At 53.1% G+C, this 15975-nt stretch overlaps 1 protein-coding gene across 6 annotated transcripts in view; it reads left to right on the plus strand.

Moving 5' to 3' along the window:
• RAB11FIP4 (RAB11 family interacting protein 4) overlaps window positions 1-15975 on the plus strand; it is a 69306-nt gene that overhangs the window by 25595 nt on the left and 27736 nt on the right. For 3 of the 6 annotated variants that reach the window (XM_061555233.1, XM_061555268.1, XM_061555242.1), the window contains exon 2: window positions 10957-14327. In XM_061555233.1, the coding sequence (XP_061411217.1) occupies window positions 11113-14327 (3215 nt within the window). In that variant the 5' untranslated portion in view covers window positions 10957-11112. Of the gene's footprint in view, window positions 1-2926; window positions 3000-3149; window positions 3194-5169; window positions 5192-10956; window positions 14328-15975 lie in introns of those variants that run through there. The other 3 variants (XM_061555254.1, XM_061555251.1, XM_061555261.1) reach the window with 3 other exon arrangements.

A 15975-nucleotide genomic window follows, 5' to 3' on the forward strand; every position in this document is an offset into this window, starting at 1 on the left:
AACACGCATGTAACACACACCTACAGCACGCACGTATCCACGCACACGAACACACACGCACGTATCCACGCACATGAACACACACGCTCACATCCCTCGTTCAGTTGCAGACACGTGCCTTTTGCCCAATCCTCTCCTTGTACAATTTACTTTCAAGTGCAAATCATAACGAGCCTAATGCAGCAGCACTCTCATCATTTGCTGCGGTCGAGCCAATAATCGTCACGTGGCGCGGGGGCGTTCCCCCTCGCGTCTCGGCTACCCCAGTTGTGAGCCACGGAGTAGTTTCAGCTGCAACATATTCACAGCTCTGTGGCTCGCAGTTATCTGGGAATGTCAACGTGGTATTCGGAGCGAGTTCGCATCGGCAGTCATTGACGTCAGCGTCAGCATGAGTCATGTTCTTATTTTTGTTTTGTTAATATCACCAAGCCGTGCTTATTAAACGGAACATTAGAGGCGAGGCGTCCCATGGTAATTAAGTTGCGTTTGAACGATCAGCAATTAACTAATTATTATCTTTCCAGAGCAGTGGAGACGTTGGAAAGGGGATATGGCGTGGGCGGGGGGGATAAACCCTGAGTTCAATTCCCAGTCACGGTGAATAGCAGTGATGAATAACTGATGTGGTCCTGGGCCTCCCCGAGGTCGACTCAGCCTTATGTAGTGCGATGTGTAAAACATGAGCACTGGGGGGAGACAAAGGCGGTCGGGCGTGTTGCTGGCTACTCACCCCCTTGTGTGCCGTGCCAGCTCTCATAGATGCCTGCTAACAGCAGCACTTGCCCCAACAGCCTGCTAAACACTATGCCGGGGATCTTTGTCTTTGTAGGGGTCATTGCCACCGTGGGTGGCGTGTATATATGTATGTCACTTATGTTATGGGTCACTGGTAGGCTGGAGTAGGTGGCACGCGACTTGTAGCCACATCCCATCGCGAGGGGTGGTATACTGGATGTGGTGTGCCAGGCTTTTAATCCGGAACAGACCCGGCTGTAAATGCCACCAAGCCCTGGCCCATCGTAGTGGCTTGAGTGGGTGCCCTGCGGTCTGGTCTGTGGGTGGACGAGGCATCAAGCCACCGATTCTCTGGGCTCGCGATACGCGCTTCATATTGCTTGGGCAAGAATTTCCTTGTTCACATTCATATTTGTTGTTTGTAAATTAAACTATTTTTTTATTTTACCAGGTAAGTCCCACTGAGCTATATAGCTCTTTTTCAGAAGCGACCTGGCCACAAATTATAGCTCAACGAAGTGGCTGATCACCATCATCACGTTGATTCTAAATGTGGAGGAAAGAACCGGAGGACCCGGAAAAGAATCCGCACAACCACGGGGAGAGAGACACGCAAACTCCACAAATACAGCAGCAGGCGTCAGGGTCGGGATCGAACCCACACCTCCTGTATACCAGGCGAGGTAGTTAACATCGCGCGATGTTAACTACGTGAACCCTGCAGTCACTGGATACCGCTTTATTGAGAATTGTAAAAAAAAGATTTTGCAAAACTGTAATCCCAACAGCCAGGGTTAATTGTCAATTAGTAAGATATTTGGCTTTGTTTATTGGCCGCCTTGCAGGCTGGCAATTAACCAGCAGCATGTGTTCGCTCGCGAGTGAACTCTGGACCGCTTTGAGCGGGCTCGCTAAACAAACACCGTACTGCCGCTTCACCAGATGTTATTGGTAAGAGCACTCTCAGTCAACAATGGGAGCCCTGATCGAGGAAACACAAGGCGAGATCGAATCTTTCACGCAGCCACTTGGGTTCCATCTTCAGCCCCATCACAACACAGCATCAGTGGCGGCTGAAATAACCGAGAGAGATCACATTGGTCTACCACACGCGATCTGAGTATTGCGAGAGGACACCCTGAGATCTGAGGCTGGCCTGGGAATTATCGAGGTGAACTCAGAACTTAAAGAGTACCCAACGGGGTGTTGTGACGTTGTGCAAAGTCGGCGCTGGCGGTGGCTGTCAACCTCCTCTTTCGTGTACGCCGTCTTGTCCCGGCCTTCGCTGGGGGCTCCAACAGTCGACGAAACTAAACGGGGATCTTGCTCTTCAGTCAAGAACTCATTGGTTCTGCTCGGGGCCAGAGTTCCACGAAAGGTTTAAACCTTCCACCACCCTCCCTCGGCGATTCCATGAGGCGGCTCATCTTTTGAGGTCACGAGTCAATTCTCAAGAAGTCGATGTTTACGGCTTGGTGAGTCTCCATCCCTTGCCCCCGTGTCGTCCGTCTTGTTCCGTGGCGGTGTGATCTCGTGTGCAAGCGGTGCAATGGCACCGGTGCCCCAGCGGGGAGGCGCAATGGGGGGGGGGGGGGACATTGGACAGGGGGCCCCCGATTGAATTGCTTGCACCGGGGCCCATGCCAACCCACGGCGCTATGCCACTCGTCTCATTCGTCGAGCCTATGGTCTCTAATAGCCACACATATACTACGAGCATGAAATACGCGTTTAAACCCATTAATAACGAATAGTCGATTCTCATTCGCACGACTCGACGTGTTTCTTGTGAGAGCAAGAATCGACGTGAATCGAGGCTGGGGTGGAGCTGTGCGTTTTGGGCTCCGAAGCGGGAACGTGGAATTTCCACGCCGTGGCTCTCGCTGCGCCGAGCCGGCGTCGGGGCGACCGCCGGTGTCCTTGCTCCGTCCGAGCATCGGACCCCGGAACCCCGTTTCACGGTGAGTCCTGCGAGGAAGCCAAGGGTTAAACCGCGTCGCCAGCTCCACCGTCAGCAGCAGCGCCACCGTCGCCGCCTGCACCGCCTCGACTCGCCGACGAGTGGCGAGCCCGGGCGTGGACTTTGGCCGCCGTCACGTGCCGTGCCGTGAACCCGGGGCGAGTGCGAGCGCCACCCGTGGAGGTGGAGGCAGACGTCGCGTGGCGTTGCACCGTTTCGGAGAGAGGCGGGGGAGGGAGAGGCCGCGCGCGGGTCGGGGACAGGTGCTCGGGATAAACCCTCGGCGCGTTCACAGACACAGGTACGACGGGGCCACCCGCCCGCTCGCCCGCCCGCCCACTCGCCCACCCGCCCACTCGCCCACCCGCCCACTCATTCACAGCGCTTTGGCAGTACGTTGGTGGGGGGGGGTGTGAAGGAGAAGGGAATTCACTAGGGCAGGTGAGAGACTGCTCGGCGTCGCGGCGGACGGGAGGATGACACGCAAGGTGGCTTGTACGTACGTGGAACTTCTTTCTCACAGCACGTAGCTAACCGTGCAAATCCGGAGGCTTCTGCTGAAGGTCAAGTCGCATGTCCCGTGGTTCTCTCACGTGCAGCCCTATCTCTCTTGCCAGTCCACTACCCGGTGAAGAGCATCTGCACACCGTGCCAGTCGTGAGGGTTACTTGAACCATACTTCACCACACTGGTCGGTGGGCGTTGGCGTAGGTGGGGAGCATCGATCGACGTGAGAGCATAGAAGTAGCGTACAACTGTTGTTTTGCTGCACTACCCTCTGCTGCCCACAACGTAACACCGGTTCTGCGCATCGTGGTCACTGTCCAGGCTCAAAACCTCCTGCCCAGCTTCTGAGATCTGACGAGCTTGGGTGCAATCAGAGTGATTTGGTCATCGGTGATACAGCACATACATTCATTTAATGCTTGCAAACATTACCATAGTCGGCGTCGTTTACAGTACGAAGCACATATGCTTGCATGCATGATGCACGGTGTGAGCTGTCTGCAAGTTAAATTATAATTTAACTTGCAGACAGCTTAAACAGACAGCTTAAATAATTATTTAATCAAGACAGACTCGCGTCTGTTTCGCCAAGTGAAATAAAATAAGGGCGAGTTTAAACTATTTTTGATTTTACCAGGGAAGGGCCCACTGAGCCACATAGCTTTTTGCTGAAGCGACCTGGCCTTCAATGACAGCTCAGCGAAGTGGCTTATCACGTGTAAATGTATAGCAGTAGCCAAATACTCTAAACGCGTGATGTTGATTCTAAATGTGGAGCAAAAAAAACCAGAGTACCCAGAAAAGAATGCACACGACCTTCTGTGGCCGCCTGCAACTGTCTTCCTTCTGAGATTATGAAGCCACCGGCGCTACGCATGTTTTAATCATCTATATTGAAACTAATTTCTTTAAAACTGCTTTTTGTGTTTGGTTTGTTGTCCTCCCCCGCACCTCAGATTAGCACGGTTGGCTACGTATGGTGCAAAATACGTTTTACATACGTACAAGATACAAACTACAAATATACAAGGCATCAGGGTCAGGATCGAACCCACGACCGCCTGTTTACCGGGCGAGGTAGTTAACATCTCGCCGTAAGCCTCTGGGGTCTTCCGGACCAAAATGTCTATCCGTGCGAGTCTCTCGCAGCCACAACCTGAAACAGATTTCATCAGCAGGGCAGTCGGACGACTTCATCCCATCAACCACCACACTGCAGGTCGTCACCTTACGTCCGCTTCTTCTCTCCCACTGCTTCACTTTGCAAGTCATTCTCCCATGAGCGTCTCTCTTTCGAAGTTATTATAACTTCGTTCAAGTCAAGAAGCGCTTTAATCCGAATGTATTACACATGCAATAGTGCAGTTTGTTGCTGACCGCTTGGCGGTTTTGGATTTTGTTTTTGTTGGGCCTGTACTTTTGGGTATTCACTTACTTGGGCTTAATTCCCCTCGCAGAGAATAACAGACATCAGTTTGAAAAGTAACCTGAACCCAAGGAATTGAAGTGATGCTTTGTAGCAAACATAATAACGAGTGGTTTAAGCCATTGTGTTTGTCGGAGTCGAGTGGCGTGTAAGGATAGGATGATTCGCACTCACGGGTAATGTACTGACTCCGTGCCGCTACTGGACAGCTGTGAAAAAGAGCTTCATAGCTAATCGATTTCCTCCCGTATGAATTCGTATTTTCGATTTTGAATTCCTTGAGTACTCGCGATGCAAGGTCATCGCGACCCGTCTCTTTTCCCCCATATTGTTTCTACTGCTTCCAGTCTCCTGACCTCGTGTGTTATGATTGTGCTCCCTCCAGGAGCTTCAGTGTCACGGCATAGCGGTGGGGGGGAGGCTGGGATGTGGAGGGAGGGGTAGGTGGGGGGGGGTAGGTGGGGGGGGAGTAGGTGGGGGGGGTAGGGAGGGGTGGGGAGCTAATTAATTTCAGACGCTGAGGACAGGCGCCCTGCCAGCACTGTGGTTCTTCACGTGTGGTAAAGTGCTCCATTTGATATTTTATTCCATGAATTTTAAAATTATGATTTGTATTTCTCAGGTTAAAAACAAGTTGTTCAAGGAGTGGGACATTTTGGGGTCTAAACGTTGCTCGGCATTTAAGATGGGAGGGAGTCGATGGGAAAACGACGAGATCGCTTGACGAGTTTTTGCTTACAGAGCCATTTTTGCGGAGCGTATCTCGCTCGTTCAGCGTGGCGCGCCTGTCGTGGTAGCTGTTACTGTGAGGAGAGGAAGAGCTGCACTAATGAGCATGATAGCAGCTATAGCATAGACACGGAGAGGACACATATCGACGATGAGAGAGAATGGTCTGAGTGGAGCATTGAGATGAGGAATCATCTGTTGGGATGGACATCTCCCAGAGCCACGTTTGAGAGATGAGAGCAGAATAGGAGCGCGAGTCTGTGGCGTAGTCGTGTGAATGCAATGGACCTTGGCGCAAGGAAGTAAAACTGTGTAAGTGCCTCAGACTTTTTCGGTATGCTTATCTATGAATTCGCGTTATTATTATGACTGTATTATTATTATTATGACTGTATTATTATGAGACTCCCGTGGTTAATTTCCACCCTCTTCTCGGCTCGACGCCCGGGTCCCCTCTGGCCCCGTGTGGGCCTGCGCACGCGCGCGATAGACAGGCCACGGATAGCTAGGGCAGCATCTTAGAGCGGCGTCAGTGCGCAAAGTGGGGGCCCGGCCGTGATGCCGGGTGGCAGCGGGCGGGGGGTTTCGAGCGGCATCGCTGAGGTTGGGGAGTTGCCGTCACGTGTGAGAGGGATCGGCACCGCGTTAATGTGCGAGCGAGTGCCGCGAATTCTTCTCAATCATTCGCTGGGAGGCCGGTCAATGATCGGCACAGCACGTGAACGGCACTAACAGAGGCCGGATCCCGTTAGAAACGGTCTCATTGTTTTGAACCTCTTACTCGTTATTTATTACCGCAAATCTTTGCTGTGGCTTTAACGACCAGTGGCAAAAAGATTTATACGTGTTGTAATCGCAGGAATAAAATCAATGTGTCTTTGTTTTTGCGTCATTTGGAAAATGCATCAGTTGTGCCATTTTCATCCCCGAAGGCTCTTGGAGTGAAACTGCTCTCCCGTGGTTTTTAAAGTCGCTGTCTCCTTGCCAAGACGAGAACGGGGCAGTGCTCACCTCCGTTGGTGGCACTGAGTCGGTAATGGAAATTCCACGTTCCCATGGCCAGGTGTCAGTTCATCGGTAGGGCAAGCACAAAAACTTCGATTCCTCAAGATTGCAATGTGTCTTGTGTAAGCATCATGTTTTCCAAATCCATACGTGCGTTCGGTTCACGTGACCCCTGCAACCAATATAGGAGCTACATTGACAGTAGTGTTAAAGAAAGGTCTTGTTGAACAAATGATGACAGCAACTCGGGCGGATTGAGGTTAATCATTGCATCCCGATTCCTTGGTACAAAATTTAATTAACCCCCAGAGGGACCACGGCCCGCTGAGTTAATCGCTCACCGGAATATGAACTCACATCCTTGCCATTGAGAGCCAAGCACTGTGAGCACAGTGCCACTCACATGCCCAGGTCGTGCCGCCACTCGCCAGCCCGGATTGCGCTGGTGGGGCAAGCGGAGCCGCGTTCCTCGTCGAGTTACGTGGAACGACGTGCGTTGGCGTTTGAGAAGATTGCTGTTCTGTTGCTCTCAATAGAACGGCAGATAATGTTGCAAGTGACACCTTCTTCTCAGCCTCACGTGGTTTATTTGTGCGATCCTCATGTTCTTCAGCAATGGGGGAAATTTAGATAATTATCATTTGTTCGCTCTCCCAAATATACTTGCTGACAGCTCAAAATGATCCGTCACGGTTTGCTGGCGTTTATTATTGCTTTGTGTTTTTAAGGAAGTTAAAAATAAATATATATGTGTAACATGCCCACTGTGTGTGCTATACGACACGAGTTCCCAGAGGCAATTTCCCACTGGTGGCGTCCTATAAAACACATAAAATAGCCAAACGTGCTTAAATTAAATGCCTACTCAAGGCTCCAAGGACATTTCTGTACACGTGAGTTTTTGGAAAAATGTCGCTCTGTTGTGTTAATGTAACTCTCATATGATAGGAAAAATAATAATCATAATACATTCCAGCCACTCTCTGCCATCAATGGTTGAAGGCCACCCCATGCCATGTCAGTCATGGGTTTTTGTTGTAACTAAATTTCACCACACTGGCCAGTGCAAGTTGGTGGAGGGAGGGCAGCACTGGTTCTGATCTCACTCGCCACACTGATGTTGGCCATGGTGGGGAATGGAACCCAGGTTTGCCCGGGTTCATAGTGCAGCATGCTAACCACTGCACTCACTGCTCCACCCTTCGCATATCGTATTTTAAACGTCGAAAACTCTACAGCATCATGTCCCGAATAAAACCACTCTCCCGACAGGCTAAACACACTGAGCACACCACTTGGTGGGAAGTGAGGAGTAGTTCTATATAGACATGGGTACTCGCCATGGGAACATGGGCTTTCCACCACTGGCTTAGGGCCCCCAGCGGAGATGGGCCTCAACACCCCCCTCCCACCCCCTCTCACCTCCCTCCCACCCCCTCCCACCCCCTCTCACCCCCTCTCACCCCCCTCCCACCCCCTCTCACCCTCTCCCACCCCCCACCCCCTCCACGGCTTCTGCGAGCAAAGTGCATCTCTGGCCAGGACTGCGTCTTGCTCTCTGTGAAGGCAAGCCTGGGCGCACGCCGACGGGATGTTAACGACCTCGTCTGGTATACAGGAGGTCTTGGGTTCGATCCCGACCCTTAACGCCTGTATATTTGGAGTTTGCGTGTCTCTTTCCCCGTGGTCAAGTGGATTTTTCTCCGGGCCCTCCGGTTTTCCCCTCCACGTTTATAAACATGCGTTTTAAGTATTTGGGATGTTCTAAATGTCCACATTATAAGCCATCTTGTTGAGCTGTCATTTGTGATAGCCAGGTCGCATCTGCCAAATAGCTCTATAGCTCAGTGGGTCTTGTCTGGTAAAATATAAATAGTTTTTTTGTTTAGTTTTCTACTGCCCGTCACGGAGGGTTTGAGAAAGTGGCCTGGCCTACAGGGGGCCGGGCAGCCTCGGCTCCTGTGACGCTCAGCCGGCATCGCAGAAACCCTGGGCTCAAACCCGGGGTGTCAGGCGCCCGCCTGTGAACCTGGTGCACCTGATTTCTCGAGCGTAGCCGAGTTGACGGTCTCTGCCTGGTCACCACAAAACTCGTCAAAATTAATATTTCGATTTGGCCCGATGTTGGCAAAATTCCAGCCCCTTACAAAATGTAAAAGTGTCAGGTTTGATTGCCGTGCTAAGAACAGCGTGAACTGGTGAAATAACGTGTGTTGTGCGCCTAGTGTAGATAATGAGGCCTGCTGTAAAGGGCCTTCAAAACTAGTTCTCTTGCATTCTGTTCCCGACTGTTCTCTGCCACGGGGTGGTGCATTGCTTGCGGGGGAAGTTTCGGATGTTTAACCGCTTCACATGGCTCCAGTAGCTGCTAGGTTACGGAATGTTAATAGTTCTTGAACGTTAGAACTACGGTCCCAAATTGTAATGATGGTGATGTTAAACTGACAGTGCGATGGGAATTATCTTTTATTGAAATCCAAGCTTCTTCGCAGTAGGGCTCCCAGCAATAGAGAGAGCAGCCCAACGTGAGCGGTTTCGTGACGAAAAAAACCCGTCACGGATTCCACTGCCTCTCTTAATTTACGGAGCCTAGAGCCGTGACCGATCACAACAGCGGCGGGAGCAGCGTGCACCGTCAGCTGTCGTCTTAGAGTAAACTTTGTCAAGATCAAATGCTCGTGCAGCGGAGAATCTAAACAGCTCTTGTTTTCCAAATTAAAGTTCCATTCCTAAGTCCTCTGATGTCCTCCTCGGCTAGAGCTGCGCTCGAGTTATTTTGAGATGTTTTTGTTCTTTGCGACGAGTTGAACACGGAGCTTGGATTTGAAAGTGGGAACGGTCCGTGCCACGCCGAGCGTCCCCGCGGTGTTTGATGGGGGGTGCCCCTTGCCCAGTAACGCCAAGGCAGCACGGCGGCATCTGTCGAACGGGCCGCACTCTTCTGGTGAGACTCGGAGAAGTCTAAACCAATCTTGGGATTTTCTGCTGAAACAAATACACCCACGGGTACACGTGATGTGTTGTTTTCGTTTGCATTGGGTTTTTTTTTTGGTGAAACAGGTCTTGTGGGCTTATTCCTGGTGTTGTTACCATTCACAATCTGCTGAAGGGGGCCCAGGATTTTTGTGCCGTTTGGAGAAGCCAAAGTCGAAGCTCCGTCTCCGGCCTAAGACACAACCCAAGAGCCAGCAAACAAACGGGCGCAGAAACGAACCATAGTTTGAACACAAGGAACAAGGCCGCTGCCCGAGCCTTCGACTATTATATGCCAATCCTCCTTTAACGCAGCTGCTGTGCGTGCATACGGCAACAGGACTCCTTTCCATCTCTGACCACGCCTACCTACCCTTGGGTGACACCCACCTCAAACCTATATATAACCTCTTGTTACAACAGCCCTTTCTTGTTCAGCAGTTCTACTGCTGTATCTTTCTACCTGATGACGATTGCTTGTGTTGCGATCGAAACGTCGTGATATATTATTTATTTTTCTACCTACGTGACTTTACCGAAAGAACCAAAGAGTATTATACAGTACATATGTACTGGACGGCAGCCCGTCCTACAGACGGGGTGATGTGACACATGACGTCTGACCCTTGTCGGACATCCACTGCTCACCAGACACCGGCCATCAACTCACCAGATATTCACCATTCACTTGACACCACTAACCAGGCACTCGCCACTCACCAGACATTCGCCACTATCCTGATACCCGCCACTCACCAGCCATCAACTCACCACCCACCATGCACCACGTGCTCAGCATCCCATTGGCTTTCTACATTTCCCACTTAACACAAGGATCATTTTGCTGCCTACCCCATGTACCTGAACTGAACACGCAGATTGGTCGAGTGTTTCGTATTTTGAATCTGGCCAATTAGGGGGCATCCATTGTTGGTCAGGTGACCTCAATCGATATCTGACCGACAACAGTTATACTTTGCTGTACTGTATATATATATTTCCTAATCGTAGGAGCAGACAAATAAAATCCATGCATAGCAGAGGAATTGTAATTTATTGTCAGCTCTTTAAATTGTATTTCGTTGCCACTTGACAGGGGAAACCATTTACCACAAATTATTATTACATTTTCTACGGTTTTATACAATTCGGAATATGTGAGCGTGGCCATTGTGTAATTGTTACGTCAGGTGACCTGCAGAGAGATGCTCTCGAGCTTTGCCCTTGTGGCCAGAGGGAGGGTGGCCTTTGGGTGGCTCTGGCTGGCAGTAAGTTGGGCTTCATCTGCCCCACTACAGCCCTGTCCTGCGCACATGGCCACACTGGCCACAGAAGCTTGGCCAGCGACCTGGGTGCAAGCCCCAGCCATGACAAACATGAGTGATGAATATCTTTGGACCAGTCCTGGGCCTCCTCTAGGTCGACCCAGTCTCGTGGTGTGTGAGCATCAGCACTGGAAAGACAAAGGTCGCACCCCACCCCCTCTCGAGTGCCGTCCTGGACTCGGTAGATGCTCGCCCAGCAGTGCTTGCCTCTGCCATCTGTAAGAGTGAATGGGGATGTTTGTTGCTTGTTGACCAGTGGCGGATCTCCGCGTGTGCCTGTGTCTGCTTGGCAGGGTTCACACCACACGTCTCCACGCACGCGCCGCTCGAAAAGTGGACATTGGAGGGCAGCTTAAAGTATTCACACGTTGCTGAGTTTTCCTTCGGCAGTGACTCCTAAACAAACTATTTCTTCCCCGACGCCACCGGCGAGCTCTGAAAGAAAGGCAATGGAAGGCAGCGGTGCCGTGAGCGAGGCATTCAGCTCAGACCTGGTTGTCTCGCTTGAGGCGGCACCGCAGGCCATCGACGGAGGGCATCGTCATGAAGACAAAGTGGGTCAAGGGGACTTTGGTTCGCCTCTTCTGATGAAGTCTCAAGACCTTCAAGATGTGTTCGAGCTTGGGCTGGGCAGACGCTTTGACAGCTTTATTTCGACAAATGAAAACCCGTCGGAATTTTTGGGCCTGGATTTCGATGGATTTGCCGCCACCACAAATCAACAATCCGCAGAACTCTCGGTCGAGCAGTTGGCAAGCGGGAGATACGACACCGACCTGTTGGGACTCGACCTCGATAATGTCATGCCAAGCAAAAGCGCTTCGGGCCAAAACCCAGAAAACTTTTGGGGCCTCATATCCCAGAAGGATTCGGACTCAATGTTCGACCCAAAGGATTCGGACTCAACGTTCAGTCCAAAGGATTCGGACTCAACATTCAGCCCAAATGGCCCAGATCCCTGGGTCATGAGCACGAATGCTAATCTGTCTGCTGTGAACCTCGAGCAAGCATCACATGACCTCCTAGGTCTGAGCCTGATTGAGTCCTCGGAGGTCGCCTCCGATTTCTCCGACCTGGCTGCGACCAAACCCTCGCTTGGCCTGGAGTTTGACTTCCTCCCGCACGGCGAGGGCGTCACGGATGCACCTTCCTTTCACGAGTTTGGCACAGGAGGCGGCCAGGCCAGGCCGGAGAACGCCATTGATTTGAGCGGGGAGGAGCTCACCGAAGTGAGCCAGCTGAGCGAGCTGACCAACACCGACTTGCCCGCCATGTCTGCCTTCACCACGAGTGACGACTTGCTCTCGTCCAGCAGCCTGGGCCTGGACGACGAGTTGGACATGGCACCCGGCAGCCCAGACCGCTCCGCCACCAGACCCCCATCGGACTTGGGCTTTGACATTCTCCCCCTTGACGGTGCCGCGGCGGAGGAAGGGAAGGCTCATGCAGGCTTGGAGTTTGGTGAAAGCAACCGCAACAACAACAACAGCGGGGGCAGCACGGGAGAAGTTGAGCCCACAGAGGACAGCAGAGATGCGATCGCATGCAGAGCAACGCCGGGCGACCCTCTGGGTCTAAGCAATGAAGTGGTTATGCAGATGAACTTGGATGATGAGCCGAAGAACACAGGTCTGCACACAAAGCTCCTGGTCTCGGACGATTTCTTTGATGCGATTCTCACCCAGTCCAGTCCCTTGCCAGGTATAAATTTAGTGAGTATGCTGCCTGAGGAAGGCGATGTAGAGGAGTTTCCTTTTCCCGACATGGAGTGGAAGAATGATGATCGCCTTGTGGAAATACCCAGTTTGGAAGAGAGCAGTGGATATGAAATCATTGACGGAGACAAGTTGGAGTGTGTCGGGAACGAGCTGATGAACGACAGCTTTGCCACACAGTCTGCAGCCTCTGTCGTGAGTGACGATGTGCCCATGGGGAGTGACCTGGACCTGGACGCGTCTTCCGATGGACCGCTCGTTGAACCCAGCCCCTTCTGGGTTCTGGGTTTTGACGGTGGCCTGCACGGTGGGGGAGCCATGCAGAAGCCGCCATCTGCCGATGCCGAGCAGCCGGAGGCAAGCGCCGTTCTTCCAGCAGCTGACACAGAGGGCGGTGGCGGCGGCGAGGGGATCGCGGGCAGAGCCGGCTGGGATGAGGCTCCGTTTCCAAGTTTAGCACCCGCGGGGGAAGCGAACGTGAATGACGGCGAGGATGACGATGAGGAGTCCGTTGCCGCCGCCGCCACTACTGTCGATGCAGCGAGTGGCAACTGGCCCCTGCAGAGCGACGCGGACTGGGACGAGTCTCCTCACGCGAACCCTCTCGATGGCGGCGCATCATTCAGCGTGGACCGCGATGCAGCCCCTCGCAATGACGACGTGCCCGAGGGTACACCGCCTCCTCCCAATGCTGACGACGTAGAAGCGGCTGAGGAGGAGGTGGAGGAGGGAGACGATGACGTAGCTGGCTCTCGTTCCACTGCAGATTTGAGCAGAGGGAAGGCGCCAAACGAGAGCGTGAATTGCGAACTGACAATCGCAGGAGGGGCACCGTGGGAATCCACCGACGCCACAAGCGATGGCGCCTCTTTGCTCACGAGCGGCTTTGGCCCGGAGTTTTCCGACGTGACGCCCGCCACACCCGGCTGGTCATTCAGCTCGGATACTGACGACACACCCTCGCCGGGGCAACTGACTCCCATCGAGGAGGACGATGGTGATGACGAGGAGGAGGAGACCGTAGAAACGGAGGATGGTGATGGCAGCGTCATGGACATAGCCCGGTCGCGTCACGCCCTGGGCGAGAGCGGAGAGGCGTCAACGGAGGGGAATGCTAACGGAGGGCCCTTGCACGGCGGGCCGGCAACAGGACCCCTCGCTGCTGAGGTCGAGGCGTTGTCCAGCGTCGTCGAGCCAGACAGAGCCACGGGCGCGACACCCGGCCGGTGCAGGGAGTCTCCCAACACGGACATCGCCCCTTGTGATGCAGAGTCAGCAGAGCTGCTGCCCCTTCCTCGAGAGGACGACCGTACCTCGCAGGAGTTGTCCTTTCCCATCGAGGAGTTGGTGGTGGAGGCGGTGGAGGAGGTGGAGGAGGTGGATGAGGTGGAGGAGGTGGAGGAGGTGGAAGAAGAGGAGGATCAGAAGAACAATGGTAATGAAGTCGCGCAAGCGTCTGTCTCGGAGGAGGAGACAGTCAGTCGTAGTGACAATGTGGCCGAGCGCGGGGATCTCGCATGGACGTCGCCAAACGGCGCGGGCCCTCGAGCCGGCTCCATGGAGGCGAGGCCGCTGGGTGTACTCCTGTCGAGTGGCCCGGCAGACCCGGAGCCACCCTTTCCTGGCTCTGAGGAGGCGGAGGAGGATGAGGAGGGGGACGACGAGGAGGGGGAGGATGACGTTGCGGAAGCGGACGGCTCTGAGGAGGCATCAGACGCAAGCGGCGAGGGCCTTGCGTGTGCAACGGAGACCGGTGCCACGTCGAGCCCTGAGCCGGCGAAGGCGGCTGGCGACGACACCGCGCTGTCATCCAGCGGCCTGGGCGAGCTGGAGCTGCCCTCGCTCGGCGCCATCTCCCCCGTGGCGGCCGGCAGTACGTCCGGGGTGAGCAGTGGCGAGGACCGGGAGAGCGGATTCAGCAGCCCCTGCCTGCACGAGCGCTGGAAGGGGTGGGTCCTCACCTCCAACCCATCATCTCTACCCTGCGTGTATCTCATCTCTACCCTGTGTGCATCTCATCTCTACCCTGTGTGTGTCTCATCTGTACCCTGTGTGTGTCTCATCTCTACCCTGTGTGTGTCTCATCTCTACCCTGTGTGTCTCATCTCTACCCTGTGTGTCTCATCTCTACCCTGTGTGTGTCTCATCTCTACCCTGTGTGTATCTCATCTCTACCCTGTGTGTGTCTCATCTCTACCCTGTGTGTGTCTCATCTCTACCCTGTGTGTGTCTCATCTCTACCCTGTGTGTGTCTCATCTCTACCCTGTGTGTGTCTCATCTCCACCCTGTGTGCATCTCATCTCTACCCTGTGTGCATCTCATCTCTACCCTGTGTGTGTCTCATCTCTACCCTGTGTGTGTCTCATCACTACCCTGTGTGTGTCTCATCTCTACCCTGTGTGTCTCATCTCCACCCTGTGCATCTCATCTCTACCCTGTGTGTCTCATCTCTACCCTGTGTGTGTCTCATCTCTACCCTGTGTGTATCTCATCTCTACCCTGTGTGTGTCTCATCTCTACCCTGTGTGTGTCTCATCTCTACCCTGTGTGTGTCTCATCTCTACCCTGTGTGTGTCTCATCTCTACCCTGTGTGTGTCTCATCTCAACCCTGTGTGTGTCTCATCTCTACCTTGTGTGTGTCTCATCTCTACCCTGTGTGTATCTCATCTTTACCCTGTGTGTATCTCATCTCTACCCTGTGTGCATCTCATCTCTACCCTGTGTATCTCATCTCTACCCTGTGTGTGTCTCATCTCAACCCTGTGTGTGTCTCATCTCTACCCTGTGTGTGTCTCATCTCCACCCTGTGTGTGTCTCATCTCTACCCTGTGTGTGTCTCATCTCTACCCTGTGTGTGTCTCATCTCTACCCTGTGTGTCTCATCTCCACCCTGTGCATCTCATCTCTACCCTGTGTGTATCTCATCTCTACCCTGTGTGCGTCTCATCTCTACCCTGTGTGTGTCTCATCTCTACCCTGTGTGTCTCATCTCCACCCTGTGCATCTCATCTCTACCCTGTGTGCATCTCATCTCTATCCTGTGTGCGTCTCATCTCTACCCTGTGTGTATCTCATCTCTACCCTGTGTGTGTCTCATCTCTACCCTGTGTGTCTCATCTCCACCCTGTGCATCTCATCTCTACCCTGTGTGTGTCTCATCTCTACCCTGTGTGCATCTCATCTCTACCCTGTGTGCATCTCATCTCTACCCTGTGTGCGTCTCATCTCTACCCTGTGTGCATCTCATCTCTACCCTGTGTGCATCTCATCTTTACCCTGTGTGTGTCTCATCTCTACCCTGTGTGCATCTCATCTTTACCCTGTGTGTGTCTCATGTCTACCCTGTGTGCGTCTCATCTCTACCCTGTGTGTGTCTCATCTCTACCCTGTGTGTATCTCATCTCTACCCTGTGTGTGTCTCATCTCTACCCTGTGTGTGTCTCATCTCCACCCTGTGTGTGTCTCATCACTACCCTGTGTGCGTCTCATCTCTACCCTGTGCATCTCATCTCTACCCTGTGTGCATCTCATCTCTACCCTGTGTGTGTCTCATCTCTACCCTGTGTGCATCTCATCTCTACCCTGTGTGCATCTC

Source organism: Lethenteron reissneri, chromosome 3 (assembly GCF_015708825.2).
Source record: "Lethenteron reissneri isolate LAM-NWPU_2019-01 chromosome 3, ASM1570882v1, whole genome shotgun sequence".
In the NCBI taxonomy this organism is placed as follows: Eukaryota; Metazoa; Chordata; class Hyperoartia; order Petromyzontiformes; family Petromyzontidae; genus Lethenteron; species Lethenteron reissneri.